At 42.3% G+C, this 20,189-nt stretch overlaps 1 protein-coding gene and 1 long non-coding RNA gene across 3 annotated transcripts in view; one reads left to right on the top strand and one right to left on the bottom strand.

Annotated features, from left to right (window-relative positions):
- LOC140727913 (uncharacterized) overlaps positions 1-20,189 on the top strand; it is a 120,238-nt gene that overhangs the window by 8,470 nt on the left and 91,579 nt on the right. For both annotated transcript variants that reach the window (XR_012098965.1, XR_012098964.1), the window contains exon 2: positions 2,121-2,184. This is a non-coding gene — a long non-coding RNA (uncharacterized lncRNA). The remainder of the gene's footprint in view (positions 1-2,120; positions 2,185-20,189) is intronic.
- Positions 16,319-20,189, bottom strand: part of LOC140727896 (carbohydrate sulfotransferase 9-like) — a 76,911-nt gene continuing 73,040 nt past the window's right edge. Inside the window, exon 4 of the mRNA XM_073045837.1 lies at positions 16,319-19,578. Coding sequence (XP_072901938.1) covers positions 18,508-19,578 — 1,071 coding nt within the window. The 3' untranslated portion in view covers positions 16,319-18,507. The remainder of the gene's footprint in view (positions 19,579-20,189) is intronic.

Here is a 20,189-nt window from a genome sequence, read left to right on the forward strand (position 1 = left end):
GGGTTGCTGGTGGTGTGGTTCGAAGGTTTGGAAAGGCCTAGTTCGTGCTGTATCTCTAATTAAAATACATTTTAAAATTTGTGAGTTAAGCATAATTTAAGTTCATGTTAACATGGAGGTGTATGCCTCATGATCCAGGGCCTGTGACGTCCAGATATTGCTCACCAGACCTGGACAACCTTGCAATTAATAGCCGATAATTTTACCTGCCTACGGGGGATTTTGGTGCTCATTTTGGTAGTGGCGTACATTCCACCTCAGGGTAATGTCAAACAGGCTCTAGGCGTACTGAGCGATGTCAACAACAGGCATGAAACAGCACATCCTGATGCCTTCCCCAGTCATTCAAGGGGATTTAACCAGGCCAGCTTGATAAAGTCTCTAAATAATTACCATCAATAAATTCACCTGTAGTACCAGAGGAAATGATATGCAGGACCACGGTTACACTAAGTTCAAGAGTGTCTACCATGCTATTCCATGCCCTCGCTTCGGGAAGTCTGATCACCTGGCTGCACTTCTACTCCCTGAGTATAGGCAGAGACTGAAGACTGCAGCACCAGTAGTGAGGACCAAGAAGGTATGGATGGGGAAGCACAGGAGGGCCTACAGGACTGCTTTCAATCAGTGGACTGGGCTGTATTCAGGGATTCATCTTCAAGCCTGGATGAGTATGTCAGAGTGGTCACCAACTTCATTAAAACCTGTGTGGATGAGTGGGTGCCTACAAATATTTACTGTACATTTCCAAACCAAAGGCCGTGGATGAACCAGGTGGTTCGTAGTCTGCTGAGAGCTAGATCCACACTTAAAGTCTGGCGATCCAGGTCTGTATAAGAAATCCAGGAATGACCTGCGGAGGGCTATTTCAAAAGCCGAGAAACAATTCTGAGAGAGGTTAGAGGCAATATCGGATGCACATTAATTCTGGCAGAGTTTGCAGGCAATTACTTCCTACAAAGCAAAACCCAACATCATGAATGGCAGCGATGCGTCGCTACCAGACGAGCTCAAAACCTTTTATGCCTGCTTCAAAAGGGAGAATAAAGCCACAGCTACTGTATGTGGATCCCTGCCGCATCCAATGACCCTGTGATCTCAGTCTCGGTGGCCGGTGTCAAGCTGTCTTTCAAGAGAGTGAACCCTTGCAAGGCAGCAGGCCCGATAGTAAGGCTCTGAAAATCTGTGCTAACCAAATGGTGGGAGTATTCAAAGCCATTTTCAACCTCTCATTGTCACAGGTAGAAGTTTATAATAAATTTGCTGATGATACAACTATTGTCGGCAGAATTTCAGATGGTGATGGAAGTCCATACAGGAGCGAGATACACCAGTTAGCCGAGAGGTGTCACTGCGACAACCTGGCACTCAAGGTCAGCAAGACCGAAGAGCCGATTGTCGACTTCAGGAAGGATAAGACGAGGGAACACAAACCAATCCTCATGGAGGGATCAGAAGTGGAGAGAGTGAGCAATTTCAAATTCCTGGGTGTCAATATCTGAGGACCTAACCTGGATGCAACATATTGATGCAATTATAAAGAAGGCAGGACAACGGCTATATTTCATTCGGAGTTTGAGGAGATTTGGTTTGTCAACTAAAACACTCGAAAACTTCTACATATCTACCGAGGAGAGCATTCTGACTGGCTACATCACTGTCTGGTATTGGGGGGGGGGGGGGGGGGAGGCTACAGCAAAAGATCACAGTAAGTTGCAGAATCTTGCAAATATTAGCCAGCTCTCCATGGTATCCAAGACATCTTCAAGGAGCGGTGCCTTAGGAAGGTGATGTCCATCATTAAGGATCCTCATCACCCAGGACATGCCCTCTTCACACGGTTACCATCGGAAAGGAGGTACAGAAGCCTGAAGCCACACACTCAGTGATTCAGGAACAACTTCTTCCCCTCTGCCATCTGATTTCTAAACAGACACTACCTCACTGCATTTTATTTTACACCACTTATTTTAACTTAAATGTTTAATAGGCATATGTATATTTAATGTAACTCAGTTTTTTCTTTATTTATCATGGATTTCATTGAACTGCTGCTGTAAAGTTAACAGATTTCACTGCATGTCCTGGTGATATTAAACTTGTTTCTGATTCTAACACAGAAACCATGGGTGAACCACGAGATGCACTCCCTACTGAAATCCAGGACTGCGGTGTTTAAATAAGGTAACCATCACATATTAAAACATACTGAGATACAAAGTCCATCGAGTTTTCACAGATGTCCAGAGACACAGGCAGTCCAAAATTAAGTCGCACAGCAGCATCCAGTTGTGGCAGGGCTTACACTTGCTATAAATTTAAAGGCTACGAAACAAAATCAGGCAACATTGTCGACAAACGAAAATCCAATCCTGATGAGCGTAACATGTTTTGAACAGAAGGGGAATGGAATGTCATCACCCTCGCCACCTTCCACTGGCTTATTCAGAAAGTCAGAAGGCATGGGATCCAGGGAAGTTTGGCCAGGTGGATTCAGAATTGGCTTGCCTGCAGAAGGCAGAGGGTCGTGGTGGAGGGAGTACATTCAGATTGGAGGGTTGTGACTAGTGGTGTCCCACAAGGATCTGTTCTGGGACCTCTACTTTTCGTAATTTTTATTAATGACCTGGATGTGGGGGTAGAAGGATGGGTTGGCAAGTTTGCAGACGACACAAAGGTTGGTGGTGTTGTAGATAGTGTAGAGGATTGTCGAAGATTGCAGAGAGACATTGATAGGATGTAGAAGTGGGCTGAGAAGTGGCAGGTGGAGTTCAACCCGGAGAAGTGTGAGGTGGTACACTTTGGAAGGACAAACTCCAAGGCAGAGTATAAAGTAAATGGCAGGATACTTGGTAGTGTGGAGGAGCAGAGGGATCTGGGGGTACATGTCCACAGATCCCTGAAAGTTGCCTCACAGGTAGATAGGGTAGTTAAGAAAGCTTATGGGGTGTTAGCTTTCATAAGTCGAGGGATAGAGTTTAAGAGATGCGATGTAATGATGCAGCTCTATTAAACTCTAGTTAGGCCACACTTGGAGTACTGTGTCCAGTTCTGGTTGCCTCAGTATTGGAAGGATGTGGAAGCATTGGAAAGGGTACAGAGGAGATTTACCAGGGTGCTGCCTGGTTTAAAGAGTATGGATTATGATCAGAGATTAAGGGAGCTAGGGCTTTACTCTTTGGAGAGAAGGAGGATGAGAGGAGACATGATAGAGGTGTACAAGATATTAAGAGGAATAGACAGAGTGGACAGCCAGCGCCTCTTCTCCAGGGCACCACTGCTCAGTACAAGAGGACATGGCTTTAACGTAAGGGGAGGGAAGTTCAAGGGGGATATTAGAGGAAGGTTTTTCACTCAGAGAGTGGTTGGTGCATGGAATGCATTGCCTGAGTCAATGGTGGAGGCAGATACACTAGTGAAGTTTAAGAGACTACTAGACAGGTATATGGAGGAATTTAAGGTGGAGGGTTATATGGGAGGCAGGGTTTGCGGGTCGGCACAACATTGTGGGCCGAAGGGCCTGTAATGTGCTGTACTATTCTATGTTCTATGTACGTGAACCCACCAGGTGTCAATAATAAACCATTTTACCAATTCAATTTTACTTTCCGCACGTGGGAATTTTAAAAATTAAATCTAGAATGAAAATGCTTTTTCTTTAATGGTGACAATCTAAAAATGATCTAGTTCCCAATTTGTATGTGACCCCTGGCCCAGAATAATTCTGCAGTTATCCAGCAGGCTGTTCACTTCAAGGACAATTAGTGATGGGACAATAAATATTGACCTTGTCAGTGATACTCACATCCTATGAATAACTTGCAGTTTCATGTTTGAACTCCTTGTTTCGGTGCTTGAAGAATTTACGAAGTTCACAGTTTTGGTTTAACTTAACTTTGAATTTCTCGATAACTTATTGACTTTCACGACATTAGCGACATTCATTGTGAGCAACTTTGGGGCCCCTATTTAAGGAAGGATGTGCTTTTGGAAATGGTCCAGAGGAGGTTCACAATGACGATCCTGGGAATAAAAGGTTTAACGTATGAGGAGCGTCTTATGTCTCTGGACCTATATTTGACAGAGTTTAGAAATGATAAGGGGGCAATCTCCTGTCAGATAATGTGAGGCTTGGATAGAGTGGATGTGGAGAGGTAGTTTCCATTAGGAATGTCTAAGATCCGAGGGCCTAGCCTTAGAATAAAGAGACGTCCCTTTAAAACTAAGATGGTGAGGAATTACTTGAGCCAGAGAAAAGTGAATCTATGGAATTCATTGCCACAGAGGACTGTGGAGGCCAAATCATTGGGTGCAATTAAGACATTGATTGATAGACACTTGATTGGTAAGGGGGTTAAGCATTTGAACAAGAAAGTGGGAGAATGGGGTTGAGAAAAATAGCAGCCATATTTGAATAATCGGCATATTCAATAGGCCGAATGGTCTAATTTAGCTTCTGTTTCTTTTGGTCATCATATCAATTTGAGTTCAAGCTTGAGCATTCTGTAAGTCTTTGACAAGGTACTAGCAGTCTTATGCAGCCCATCAGTTTTCAATGCTTCCCTCTGTTCTTCTAATAACTCTGATGTAACTTCTGGATTGGAAGGAGTCCAAGACTTTTTGGATTTAATTATATACAGTAATGCTTGTTGTCAAGATCCATGATTCCTTGCTACCTTCTGTCCCACGACTGTGTTGATATCAGCACAGTCTCCCGCGACAGGTTGTTCGGTGTAGCAGTCATGCATTAGTTTTACCGAATTTGACTGCAGTGGATGGAGGGCTCATCACGCAGGTGGTAATGAGGCCCATGAGAGTGAACCCAGCCAGTAACGACCAAATCCCACGCTATGCACTGACTGTGCAAATTGGTCAAATTCATATGCAGACACATCATGTTTAAATCAGTGTTGTATTAAACTCAACATCAGACATCTGTACATCTGTACTTTTCCAGACAACTAATCTGTCATCTGTTCAGTGAACTCCCATGCCCTTTCAAAAACCTTTAAATCCTGTGCTTTGTTTGACCATAAAATCACAAAATGTACCAGCAGAATTAGGCCATTTGACCCATCAAGTATTTTCCGTCATTCATTCATGGCTGTTAATTTTATAATCGCATTCTCTGCCTTCTCCTTACATCTCTTAAGCCCCCTTACCAGTAGCAATCTTGGCCTTAAATACACCCAGTGAATTAGCCCCAACAGTCAACAACAAGTCTCATAGATTCACCACCCTCTAGCTGACGAAATTCCTCCTCATCTCAGTTCTAAAGAGATGTCCCTTTATTCTGAGACTGTGCTCTCAAATCCTAGACTCTCCTACTGATGGAAATTACTCTCCATGTCCGTTTTATCCAGGTCTTTTAATATTCTGTAGGTTTCAATGAGATCCCATCACCCATTGGTCCAAACTCAGAGGGTCACAGAGTTGACACTAAAGTTTGTTTTACCATCCTACATCGTAGAAAGAGATAATTTAGTCCATTGTGCCTCTACCTGATCAGTGGAACATCCAACCAGTTAATCCCATATCCCCTATGCTCTTAACAATGAATTCTGAAAAATATGAAATCTGCCTGTTTTAAAATTTTGTAGCTGACAGCTCCACCCAAGGCTACAATTATAGTTACCTGCTGGGATTGAAAATCATTAATAATTCATATATTTTGGGGGTACCTATTTTGTCAACAAATAATGTCCCTAACCAGTGGGACTGAAGATTGAGAAGGAATAATTGGTAATGGATCATTATCACATGTAAAAAGATACAGTGAAAAGCTTGCCTAGCATATTGTTCATACAGATCAAATCACTACATAGTGTATTGAGCTAGAGTAAGGTAAAACAATAGCAATGTAGAATAAAGTGTGAAAGCTACCGAAAGTGTGCAGTACAGGTAAATGATAAAGTGCAAAATCATAACAAGGTAGACTGTGAGGCCAAGAGTCCATCTTATCGTACAAGGTTAGTTCAGGAATCTGATAACAGTGGGACAGAAGTCGTTCTTGAGTCTGGTGGTATGTGCTTTTAGATCTCTGTATCTTCAGCCCATGGGAGAGAGGAGAAGAGAGTGGTGCATAGCGTCTTTGATTATGCTGGCTGCTTTACTAAGGCAGGAAGAACCTTAAACTGTGTCCATAGAGGTGAGGCTGGTTGCTGTGATATGTTCAGCTCTCTCAGCCACTCTTTGTTGTTTCTTGTGGTTACGTGCAGAGCAGCTGTCATATGCATCCAGACAGAATGTTTTCTATGATGCCTCAATAGGAATTGATCAGTCAATGTTAAGAGACAAGCCAAATTTCTTTAGCCTCCTGATGAAATAGAGGTGTGGGTGAGCTTTTTTGTCCGTGACGTCAACGTGGTTGGGTCAGGACAGGTTATTGGGGATGTTCACACCTAGGAACTGGAAGCTCTCAACCCTCTCAACCTCAGCCCTGTTGAAGTAGGCAGGAGCATGCACATTCGGAATCAGACGATCGCAAGGACAGACTGCTTCATTAGCAGTTGCTTCAAAGATTTGGTAGCAGTAGCGAAGGTGCAGAAAGGATTCAGCAGGACGTTGCCTGGACGGCTGTAGTTAATAAGGGAATGTTGGAGAGGCCGTGTCTATTCTCACCGAAATGTCTTACCGGCTGATGGATGACTTTGTGAGGCCTTATAAAATTATGAAGGCACAGATGGGAGAGATAGTCAAAGCCCCTTTCTCAGGGCAAGGGAGTCTAGTTTTGAACTCAGAATTGGGTGAGAGGGACTTTGTTTTTCACACTTAGTGGTGGCTATTGCATAAATACATAGATCCCTTCGGCCCAATTCTTCCATGCTGACCAATGGTGCCAAGCTACACCAGCTCCATTTGGCCACATTTGGTCCATTCCATTCATGTCTTTTATACATTGTAATTGTACCCAATTCTACCACTTCCTCTGATAGCTTGTTCCATATATGGACCTCTTTCCATGATGTATGATTCTATGACTGGGTGACAGAAAAATGGAAAAATGAGAAGGAAAGCATTTCTTCAATAGTTAGGGACTGGCTAGGACCTGAAACTCACTGCCTATAGAAATTAACCAGAGCTTTGCAAAGGGAATTGGGATCTACATTACAAGGGAGAAAGAGTGGAGGAATGGGACTGAATGGATTGTGCTAGACATGACATGATAGGCCGAATGTAGTGTGACCATTCTGCGATTCCAGGAAATCAGTAGAATTAGGACATAGGAAGAGGAGTACAGAGTGAAAGAAACTGTGAAAGAAAGAATGAAATAAATGAGAGAAAATATACATCCAGAAAAATTTTTGAAAAAATATCTCGCACTTCACATTTTTAAAATTGCTACCCTACAGGAACTGGATTAAGGTATATAATGCAAGACTGGCAATGCATTGATTACTTACATAATAACCTGTGACTGATTTGTGGCATTTCACCTTCATAAACATTTTGGTAGATAGTCTTAAATTACTTTTTTTTTAAAATCTGACACATCAGTTGATTATCCACCAAATCCTGTGGACTGAGAGATGTAGTGGGAATGTTGTGCAGCCCCATAATTTGCTGGCCGATTTGCACTATATCACAATTAACTTTGCAAAGATCGCCGCATATCCACATTAATTGCTCATTAAACATAACAGCAAATTTTATTTCTGGTGATTAAACAACATGTTTTTTATGCTGTTCCCAGGATTTGTTGGATAATCAACTGATGTCAGATTTTTAAAAAAAGTTATTTAAGACTATCTGCCAAAATATATATAAAGGTGAAATGCCAGAACTCAGTCCATAGATTATTATGTAAGTAACTGAGTCTGCTACCCAGTGGATTAAACACTGACCTTTAGTCAATGCAGCTTGAGTTCAGATACAGTCCAGAAGGATGGAATAACATTTCTGGCCTCTCGATAATCCCTGTACATGGATCTTCATTGGCTGTGGCCGTACGTTCAATTACCATGACCCGTGAGATCCAGATTTCCATTTTAAGCTTCTGATCTCTCTAAATCATTTACCCCTCCCTTCATGATCCAGGGACATGGGTTTCAGTTCCGGTATGTAGCTAGAGAATTTAAATTCAGGTAATTGAACCTGGATCTTTTTGATTAAAGTAACAATCTCAGTGACTGACACGGTAGGACTGAGGTAAAGATACTTCTCATTCACTGCCATAGTATGGGAAAGTAGTCTACGTAGTCTGGCCTCGAAGTGAATCCAGAGATTCAGGGGTCTGGAGAGCATTCAGACTGCTTGCATCATGGTCTGCTGTGGAGCCTCCACTGTACAAGAGGCTGCACAGCGTTGTTGACTCAGCCAGCTCCATCACAAGCACAAGCCTCCCCACCAACGAGAACACCTACAAAAGGCGGTGCTTCAAGAAGACAGTATCCATCACTAAATTCATTATGAAAACAGATTTTCCCTCTGCTACCATTTTTGTAGATATAAAATCAATATTTGTTGCTCCTGTGTAGCAAGAGAAGTCCATTTCAACAACTCTTTGTGAACAGTTCATAGGTGTGAATGGTATGGATGAAAGTCTTTTTTTCACTTTTTTTCCGTTAATATGGTTGAGAAGGGTTCCTTGAGCATGCAAGCCTCACAGAGTGGGGGCTCTCCCGAGGACTTAAGGCCAGAGAAGGTGCTCAAACGTGCTGGGACAGTCAGTGCAGAATCACTCATCACAGCTTCTCAGCTGCGTTGGACTGGTCATGTCACAAGAATGAGCGATGATCGTTTACCCAAAGCTGTTTTCTATGGTGAGCTACATGAAGGAAACAGGAAGCATGGTGGTCAGAAGCTGCGCTACAAAGATGAGCTCAAGCGCCAACACGGACATGAATGTCAACACCTGGGAGAAAGATGCTTTGGACAGAAGTTGTTGGCGTTGCATTGTCAAGAAGCTAATCCCAACTATCGAGGAGAAAAGGCAGAAGAAATATGAAGCAGGTCATGAACGCAGACATTCAGTGCTAGACCAGTCAAATCACAAATGCAACCGATGTGGGAGACAGTACCGATCCAGTGCTGGTCTTGTAGCCCATAAACGTGGCTAACTCTCAGCACAGACAACATCGAAATCGATGGACAGCCGAAGAAGGGAAGAAGATCCATCACTGAGGACCCTCGCTACCCAGGACATGGCTTCATTCTATTACTACCATTGGGGAAGAGGAACAGGAGCCTGAAGACCCATTCTCAATGATGCAGGAACAGCTTCTTCCCCTCCTCCATCAGGTTTCTGAATGGTCCATGAACCCAGGACATTACCTTGTACTTTTTCTCGCACTTTCCATTAATGTTTATAATTATAGTAATTTTGTGCCTGCCACAAAACAACAAATTTCACATCATACATTTGTGACAATTAACCTGATTCTGACCTACAAAAATAGTTGATTATTATCTGCCTCCTCAGTTTAGGGGTGGAATTAGGGATGGATAATAAGTATTGATGTTGCCATTGACAGTCAACCTCACAGTAAGGGTTGTAAATCTAGTCAAGCTCCCTCTTGGGTACAAGCCTACAAAGTACCCAGGGCATCTTCAGGGAGTGGTGTCTCAGAAAGTGTCCATTATTAAGGACCTCCAGCACCCATGACATGCCCTTTTCTCACTGTTACCATCAGGTAGGAGATACAGAAGCCTGAAGGCACACACTCAATGATTCAGGAACAGCTTCTTCCCCTCTGTCATCAGATTCCTAAATGGACATTGATGCTTTGGACATTACCTCACTTTTTTTAATATACAGTATTTCTGTTTTTGCACATTTTAAAAAATCTATTCAATATACACAATTAATTTACTTGTTTATTTATTATTATTATTTTTTCTCTGCTAGATTATTGAACTGCTGCTGCTAAGTTAACAAAATTCACAACACATGCCAGTGATAATAAACCTGATTCTGATTCAACAGGATGGACACAGACTTTTTGTATGCTATCTTCACACTGACAGCTTTGTCCATTTAGACTAACCGTCCTGCATTAAGTCCATATCTTACTATACTTTGCCTACTTAAGTAACTGTCCACATGTCCAGTAAAAACAATGATTCCACATCTTCTCTGGAGGTAAGTGTCAGATATCAACCACCCTCTGTGTAAAAAAAAAACTTGCCCTTTTAAATTCAATTCTCTCACCTCATACCTGCGCTCTTTTGTTTTTGATATCCTGACTACAGGAAAAAAGGTTTTGACTATACTGTACTAAGCCTTTCATAATATTTTACACCTCCTTTAGGGCATCTTCAGCCTCCTTTGCTCCAAGAAAAACAAGCCCAGCCTGTTCAGAGTTACTCCATAAATACAATCCTCAGGTCTGGTAACATCCTGGTGAATATCATCTGCACTCTCTTCAGCACAGCCTATAGTGTGGTGACCAACACTGCACTGAGAACCCCCAAGTAAGGTCAGAGCAGTGTTTTGTAAAGTTTCAACATAACAAGGCAACTCATATTCTATGCCTCCAATCCCTGCCACTTGTCTGAAATGATCAAAACATCTGCTCCCCAACACCCACTCCATTGACCAGCTGTAATATTGCTTCAGGTTAAATTATGTTTGACAGTATATCTAGGAACTACCTTGAAACATTAGGGATCCTTTCCACTGTTCTGTTGTTTTGCACTTGTTGCTGTATTTATTGTCATTATCATGTACACTGTTTACTTTGTAAGCTTCACGTGAACAAGCTATTTCATTGTATCCTGGTTTATACTGAGCTAATCTGATCTAAATCTTTCTCAACTGGACAGGTTATTAGAGAAACTATAGTGGCTTCTAATGGAAATAAAATAGCTGAATTATAAATTTTAAATAATTGGTTTATTAAACCTTTGCAAAAAAGACTAGTGGCAGAATTCAGATGAAATTAACAAAAAACAACTTGGCATATTTCATATTATTCTTCCACATAAAGACTGGCCATTCTGCCCATTCAATCCATGTCTTATCTCAGGACAATCCTGTTCTCCAACAACGTACTGGAGCAATTCAATGGGTCAAGCAGCATCTAAAAAGGGAGAATAGAGAGTCGACATTTTAGTTTGAGACTTTTCATCAGGACTGGAATGGGGGATGCAGGGAAGGAGTTAGCCATTATAAAAAGGTGGGGGAGAGGTGTGATACAAGTAATGGGGATGTAGGTGATGAAGGGGACAATAGAGGTGGGGCACGCAGGTAAGATGGGACTAGAGCTGGGCAAACTCTTCTCTTCCTTTTCAGTCCTGATAAAGGGTGTCAACCTAAAATGTCAACTGTTCGCTTTGCTCTGTAGATGCTGCCTGATCTGCAGAATTCCCTCAGCTTCTTCTTGTGTCCACTCAAAACTATCCTCTTTGCACACTCAGCAAATAGAACCAGCTTAGATAGTAATCTTGGTCAGCATCAATAAGATGGGTCAAAGGGCCTGCTTCTAACTTGTATGACTCTACTCCATCCTATTAAGCAGGCCATCTTTGGGATTGTTGGATTAGCATCCAAAACGGTATTTCCTTGTTGTTTAACTTTCTTTATGCTTGCTTATATGCTTGTAGATCACCCATTTGAAAATGTTCAGTGAGATTTCTGTCATTTGTAGTATAGCTGGTTCTATACTTAGGTAGTTTCTTTACCTGTGAGTCTGAGATGTCACAGCAGTGTAAATCCAGACATTGTCACACACACTCTTCGCACCAGAGAAAACTGACACTGGTTTTCAGAGTAAAGAGGGACCCTGAAGACTCAAGCCTTTAGTTCATTGTTCTTCTCCTTCCTCTTGTCTTGGCTTGCTGCTGCTGGCAGGCTGTATGTGACCTGTACTACGAAGTGCGTGTGACCAGAAGATTTGTGCCTCTTCATTGACTTCTGAAGAACATTCTGGACAATATCATCTGCAGATCAAACAGGTTGCAGGTGGAAAAGCAGTCACAGGGAGAGCCCACAAACTACACACTGACTACAGTGTATGACATTGATGAGCTGGTATTGGAGAAGGTCTAGGAGGTTCGTGAGAATGATCCCGGGAATGAAAGGATTAATATTTGGGGTCCTATCAGGATCTTTGACCTACAGCAACACTCAAAAGCTACAGTCCTGCACAATGGCGTGTTCCCATTTGTGGAGCTCGTCGTTCAGCCTGAAGTTGGGTGACTTCGGGGGGGCCTGTGCAGTACTGTGGATATGAATTCTGACTGGTGTCATGTACTGTGATGTAGCGGGAGCTGGAACATTGAAGACACCGAGTCGAGGCTGAAAGAAGGCCATAGCTGCGAGCTCAATGTCAAAGGATATATTTTCTATCGAAAAGACAGGCAGTGCTGTGGCTCTGTCGGTAAGAGATGGAATTATGTCTTTAGAAAGAGGTGACATAGGGTCAGAGAATGTTGAATCTTTGTGGGTGGAGTTAAGAGACTGCAAGGGGTAAAAAAACATAGTAATCATATATAGACCTCCAAATAATAGCTGAAATATGGGGTTGAGATTGCAAAGGGAGCTGGAAAAGGCATGTAATAAGGGTAATGACACAATTGTAATGGGGGACTTATATGCAAGGGGATTGGGAAAATCAGGTTGGTGTCTGATCACAACAGAGGGAATGAGATGGCTTTTTAGAGCAGCTTGTCCTTGAGCCTACTTGGGGAGAGGCCATTTTAGATTGGGTGTTGTTTCATAATCCAGGTCTAATTAGGGAGCTTAATGTAAAGGAACCCTTAGGAGACTGTGATTATAATATGATTGAATTCAATTTGAGAGGGAGAAGCACAAGTCACGTGTATCAGCATCACAGTGGAATAAAGGGAATTACAGAGGCGTGAGAGAGGAGCCAGGTAGATTGGAGGAGGGTATCGGCAGGGATGACGACAGAACAGAGATGGCTGAAGTTTCAGTGGAAAAGCTCACAAGGCGCAGGATATGTCCCACTGAAGTAGTTGTTCTCAAATAACAGGGGTAGGCAACTATGGCTGACAGGGAAGTTAAGGACTGAATAAAAGCCGGGGAAAGGACAAATAAGGTGGCAAAGGTGAGCAGAAAGATGGATGATTGGGAAGCTTTAAAAATCCCACAAAAGGCAACTAAAAAAGCTATAAGAAGGGAAAAGATGAAATATAAGGGCAAACTAGCCAATACAGGATACCAGAAGTTTTTTCAGTTATATAAAGAGCAAAAGGGAGGTGAGAGTTGATATTGGACCATTGGAAAATCATACTGATGAGATAGTAATGGGGGTCAATGAAATGGCAGATCAACTTAGTGGGTACTTTGCATCAGTCTTCACTGTGGAAGACACTAGCAGTGTGCCAGAGGCCCATGAGTGGCAGGGAGCAGGAGTGAGTGCCATTGCTATTACAAAGGAAAAAAGTGCTTAAGGTGGATAAGTCACCTGGACCAGATGGACTACATCCCAGAGTCCTGAGAGAGGTTGCTGAAGAGATAACGGATCTCTTATGATCTTTCAAGATTCACGTGGTTCTGGCATGGTCCATGAGGACTGGAAGATTGTAAATGTCACTCCACTCTTTAAGGAAGGAAGGCAAAAGAAAGGAAATTTCTATTATTCAGGTTGAGGTTTCAGGGTACTTGTAGACTAATGAGAAAATAAGTCAAAGTCAGCATGTTTTCTGTAAAGGGAAATCTTGCCTGTTAAATCTGTTAAGAGTTCTTCAAGGAAGTAACAAGCAGGGTGGACAAAGGAGAGGCAGTGGATGTCACTTACTTGGACTTTCAGAAGGCATTTGATAAGGTGCCACTCATGAGGCTGCTTAACAAGATAAAATCCCATGGTGTTACATGAAAGATACGGGCATGGATACAGGAATGGCTGACAGGCAGGAAGCAGCAAGTGGGACTAAAGAGGGCCTTTTCTGGTTGGCTGCCAGTGACTAGTGGTGTTCCTCAGGAGCCAGTATTGGGACCACTACTTTTCACATTGTTTACCAATGATTCAGATAATGGAGTTGATGGTTTTGTGGCAAAGTTTGCAGATGATACAAAGATGGGTGGGGCGGGGGGTAGATAGTGCTGAGGAAACAATATGACCACAGCAGGACTTAGACAAATTGGAAGAATGGGCAAAAAAGTGGCAGATGGAATACAGTGTTGGGAAATGTATGATAATGCATTTTGGGAAAAGGAACAATAGTGTGGACTATTATCTAAATGGGGAGAAGGTTTAAACATCAGAGGTGCAAAGAAACTTAAGAGTCCTCGTGCAAGACTCCCAGATTAATTTACAGATTGATTCTATGGCAAAGAAGGCAAATGCAATGTTGGCATTCATTTGAGGGCATAGAATATAAAAGCAAGGAGATAATGCGGTCTTTATAAGAAGTTGATCGCTACCTGATCAGTCAGAACATCAAAGGACATGGCGGGAAGGCAGGTGTATGGAGTTGAGTGAGATCCGGGATCAGCCATGATAGAACGGGGGGAGAGGGGGGACACGGAGCGCAGAGAGAGGGTAGAGAGAGGGGTTAGGGAGGGAGGAGAGAGAGAGGGGAGGGAAGATAGAGGGAGGGGGAGAGACAGCCTGTGGGATGTCAAAACCGTTGGCGTGAACAGTTAGCTTTTGATGTACTGTAGACCATGGTCTCTCTTTGGGGGCTTTGCTGTTACTGTCAAGGTGGGTGGTGGGAATGCTGATGCTTTATGCTAGAATATGTGGGGTGGGGGAAGAGAAAGGGTTGATGCTATTTGTGCCTGGAGGTTACAGGGGGCTCTGGAGTTATTGCATCTTTTCACTGTCATTTATTCTTTGGGCTTTTTTTTTGTTTCAAGGATGTCTGTCCAGAGTAAGAATTTCAGGTCATATATTGTGTACATTTTCTGATATTAAATGGACCTATTGAAGCATTGAACATATGAGGAGTGTTTTATGGCTCTGGGCTTGTACACAGTGGAGTTTAGAAAAATGAAGGGGAAATCTCACTTGAAACCTACTGAATATTGAAATGCCTAGGCTGAATGGGCAGGGAGAGTCTAGGACCAGAGGGCACAGCCTTATAATAAGCTGTCCTTTCATGAGAAGGAATATCTTTACCAAAGTGATGGGCAAGTTTGTGTTATTTTTTGCTATAGATGGCTGTGGCCATGTCATTAGGTGTATGTAAAGCTGAGGTTGATAGGTTCTTCATTAATCAGGGCATCGTAGGTGGTAGAACGGGGTTGAGAGTGAAAATAAATCAGCCATCACTGAATGATGGAGCAGACACGATGGAATGTATGGCTTAACTCTGCGCCCATGTCTTTGTTACGGCCAGCCAAAACAGTCATCACCTAGTGGTCAGCTGAATCCAATCCCAGGCTAACTGGTTGTTGCCCCAATCGAATACTCAATTGTTCTGGGGTAAACCTTTTAAATAGTCGTACTGGTCAGTGTGAGCTTCGGCTGAGTTTTAAGACTGGTGTAGTTTACCAAATAAACGATACTTCAAATTGTACCTTGTTCTATTTTCTGACTGTGGGTCTCATCAGTAGTTATAGGCAAGTGAACACAAGTCTTATCAACAGTGCTGATATGAACTGTTATGTCAACTTGACAAGTGCCTGAGCCTGTGATGCTGCAGCTGAAATTTTCCATTACACCTGTATATGTGTGCTTGTGCAAATGACAATAAATGTGACTTTAACACCACATATCCCCTCCACCTCGGCCTTTCGCCACAGTATTAATCTAGGTCTGAGCTGTCATTGACTCACAACAGCTCCAGAGATCGTGTTCCATCCTCACGTGTTGATTTTGCAGGTTCTCCCTGTAACTGTGGGTTAATAATACTGTGGGTAAATTACTCCTAGTATGTGGTTGAGCGGTAGAATCTAGAGAGAGATGATGAGAATGTGGGGAGAATAAAAATGGGATTAGTGTGAATGGTCAATATGGATTCAGCACATTCTATCACTTCCCTCTCCAGGTTAATTGATCTTCATTTCTAACCATAACTGGCCACACCTCTCCTGGGGCCTGTTGTCCAGCTTTGGGATTAAGGGTCCATGCTCTAGTCACTACAGCTATAGTTCAAACAAACAAGTGGCCTTGAACTGGTGCCAGTTTTTCCAGATTTGGATACCAATGGTTTGGGGTGGGGTGGTGATGGCATCCGGCAGTCTGAGGCAATCTTCATCCTCACCGTGACTCCAGCTTTCTGTTGCATTCATGTGGTATTTCGTTTGGTTGTCTCCAGTCGGCCTTCCCTCATTGTTACACTGGAGACACAAAGAACTGCAGATGCTGGGATCTTGAGCAATAAACAATCTGCTGGAGAAACTGAAAGGGTTGAGCAGCACTTGTGGGGGGTGGGGTGGGGGTGATGAAATTGTCAACATGTCGTGTTGAAACCCTGCATCAAGATTCATGATTGGACTCCACAACCAACAAAAGAAATATTGCTGCAAAAAGAGGTATAAAGAGTGTAGGACAATCAACATAGATATTTTATTAATGAGAATGTATACAGATTATCAACATTTCTACCACCATTTCCTTCCAGACATACTGCTTCTGGTACTTTCTCCACCATACACTACAGCCACTTAAAGCACAGTCACATGAAATGATTCTTAAATGCTTAACAGTAATTAAGGAACAACTAAGATCTTTGACTAGAAGCATTGGCAGTTTTGTTCCTGCAGATGCTCCCTGACCTGTTGAGAGTTTCCAGCTTTTTCTGGTTTTATATCAGATTTACAGCATCTGCAGATTTTGAATTTTTAATGCTTCAGTCAGTTTGTAAACAATGTCTAAATCCTACAATCTCATGTTACATCACGTGTGATCACCCAAGTGAAATCACCCAACCCTGCCCAACAATACTATTCAAGGTGGATGGAAGCCAAGAAGAGGGTCAGAAAACACAAATGCTGGAAATATTCAGCAGCTAATGAAAGTCCATTGACATGAAACCCATCTCTGCTGCTCCTTTCACAAATGCTCCATGAACCAGCTAAATATTTGCCACATTTCTGGACCAACACCTACCACAACCCGTGTGCCACCACAACAGGTCTAATGGACATAATTTCAATGGCTCTCCATTGACTTTGGGGCATCTGGACAACAGCATACACACATCAGGCTACTGTTTATCAACTATAGCTTGAGGTTCAACACCATCATCCCCTCAGAACTTATCAACAGGCTTCAAAACATGGGCTTCTGTACCTCTCTCTGAAAATGGCTCCTTGATTTCCTCATCAGGAGATCACAGTCTTTATGGATCGGTAATATTATCTCCTCCTCGCTGACAATCAACATAGACATACCTCAAGGATGTATGGTTAGCCCACTACTCTATTCCTATAGTAAATCTGTCACTGTCTGCTGCTATAAAACAAGTTTCACTACGTCAGTGATAATGAATGTGAATCCAATTCTGATTCTACATTCCTTCTTAAAAGAATAAGGAAATTCAGGTACGTTTTGTGGACTAAATCTCAACACTACTCCCATATAACAGGAGAAAATCTCAAAACTTATTCACATTTTGCATTCACATGGATCATGTGCAGACAGAAGAGATTTAGTTTAATATGGCGTTGTTTTCAGCAAGGACATTGTGAGCCAAAGGGACTATTCTTGCACTCTATTGTTCTACACTAAGCTAGTGAACTTTATGCATTTTTATCTCCAGAATAGAATAGATGTGTTGGCCCACAATGGTGTTGATTCTATTTCACTCAGCCAAACTGAAGCGTATTAAAAACCAAGAGAAATGAATCAAATTATTCAAAAACATCCCCCACCCCTTGACATACATCCCATCTTGCCCAAAGCCCAAAGAAGACAAGGTTATGCAGAGTGTGTTCTTTATTCTGTAATTTCAAGTAGAATTATTCTATGACAAAGATTCCTACAATGACCTTAGGTGTACTGTAGGGTTAACTTAAAAAATACCATTAAAAGCCTTGCACAACACTTACTCTCAGAAGTATGTCCACCTCCTGCAAAAACATGTAAAAATTTTCACTATCAGTATTGTGGGAGAATACGGCAGAATCTTGATTCCTAGTCAACCTTTCAGGTCCCTTCAATTTTCTCTACTTTGTTCTACTTTTTGGAGTCTGATGAGAGACCCCCAACACCTCCTCAGAATGGATGTGCCTTAACTTCAGCCACTGAGTGTGCAGAAGCCACTTAACTACCAAAGGCATCGAAGTCTTAAAGTTGTTACTTGTGACGAATGGTGATGAATATTCTCACTCCAGATTTGGGAGAATCAATACCAAAACTAGATGCTCCAACTTAGCTGGGACCAGGCTTCAAGAGAACCAAAGTAGCAGATGATTCAATCACCTTCCTCCACAGCCCCAAACTTGTTTAGCTTTGGTACATAATGCCGATGTTCATGAATCAGCTGAGGAAATTCACAATTTCTTTTATGTCAAAGATTAACTGCTGGGATCAAGAAGAGTCAAAATGACTGAATGCTATACCAATCCAATAGAAAAGTATTAAAATAACTTCTGTGTCACAAAATATATTAAAGATATTTGTTGATAAATTACTCTTTCAATCCAAAGCCACGCTAAAGATATGGCTTGGAATAATTAAACATGAGGTAATCCAGATAATAGAAATTATAAATCTGCTGTCTCTCTGAGGGGGTTACTTGGGCAAGATACTGTTCGACCACAGCAGAGGTAGTTCTCTCATCTGAGGAGTGCCTGTCTTTGAAACTTGGGAATTGTAACCCCTCAGGGGCACCGATCAGCTTCAGGAGGTAGTTAGCATCCTGCTCCAAACTCTCAAACTTTCCAATAAAGTCATAATTGATCAGACAAGGAGAGCAGAGCTTACTAATTTGTTCCCAGTGGATGTCCATGCCAATGGGCTTATGTGGATCCAAGAGGTATTGAACAAACTCTCTGAAAGTCACACCCGAGCCTGTTCGGAGAGCCTCAGCACTGGCATTGGCTCTGTACTTTTTTAAGATCTCCCTGCCAAATACTGGGTGGTAGTAGCTGTTGGGGTGTTCGAACTTGTCACGGAAAGCAGACACCAGCCTTTCCATGGGGTCCCTGACAAACAAGACCTTGATGAAGCTGTTGAGTAGTTCGTAGGACTCCCTGAGACTGTAGCTGTCGAGGCGCCGCAGCTGCTTGCTGTAGTGCACAAAATCATGTGAGATGTTGCCTGGTGACTTGGCAAGGCCACTCAGCACCATCAGAATGCGTTTCCAGTTTGAGCAGCCCGCCTTGGGCACCTCACAGTATAGCAGCTTGTGCTTCTCCTCCACATAAACCTGAGATACCAGTCGGCTGAGAGAGCGCCTGCGCCTGCTGATGTAAAGCTTCTTGCAAAAGTTGGCCAGGAATCTCTTCCTTTCCTCATGAACTGCATCGGTAACCAGAGTCCGGTTTGACAACTGGAAAGATGTCAGGTTCATCGGCTTCAAGTACTTTTTCAGCAGAAGGTTCCTCATCTTCGTCTGTTGAAGCAACCTTTGCTTTGCTGAATCCCTGTTTGGGTTAAAAATGGACTGCCAAGGCTCTGAGGCACTTTCTTTGCTGGCCTTGTCAACTCTATAACCTGTAACCCTTCCACTCTTGAAAACTGTCCAATTCTTCTCTGGGATCTTGATTTGCCTATTCCAAGACTACAAAGAAAAGAAAATTAGATGAACTAAATCGAAACTTGGTAATTGGCAATTAATTCATTATTATCACATCTACTGAGAAACATTAGTAAGCTTTGTTTTGCATTTCATCCACACAGATTATTCCAAAACATAAGTATATTACAGTAGTACAGGGAACGGTAATAATAAAATACAGAATATAGATAGATAGATAGATACTTTATTCATCCCCATGGGGAAATTCAACTTTTTTCCAATGTCCCATACACTTGTTGTAGCAAAACTAATTACCGTAGATTCCGGACTACAGAGCGCACCTGATTAAAAGCCGCTGGCTCTAATTTTAGAAATAAAATCAATTTTTTACTTGTACAGGCCGCACCGGATTTTAGGCCGCACCGGATTTTCGGCCGCAGGTGTCCCATGTTGTAATATGAGATATTTACACAGAAAGATATTACACGTGAGGATTTTTTAACTTTTAATTAAATCCATATGGTAACAAACAAATATATATTGCAAATGCTTTTTTTCGAACCGTGCCTGTAATACGGCTACTTTTAAATATACATACGTATCGGTAACACAAATTACGTTGCATATACTTTTTTACTGAACAGCACGAACAA

The sequence above is a fragment of the Hemitrygon akajei genome, chromosome 1 (assembly GCF_048418815.1).
Source record: "Hemitrygon akajei chromosome 1, sHemAka1.3, whole genome shotgun sequence".
NCBI classification, from domain to species: domain Eukaryota; kingdom Metazoa; phylum Chordata; class Chondrichthyes; order Myliobatiformes; family Dasyatidae; genus Hemitrygon; species Hemitrygon akajei.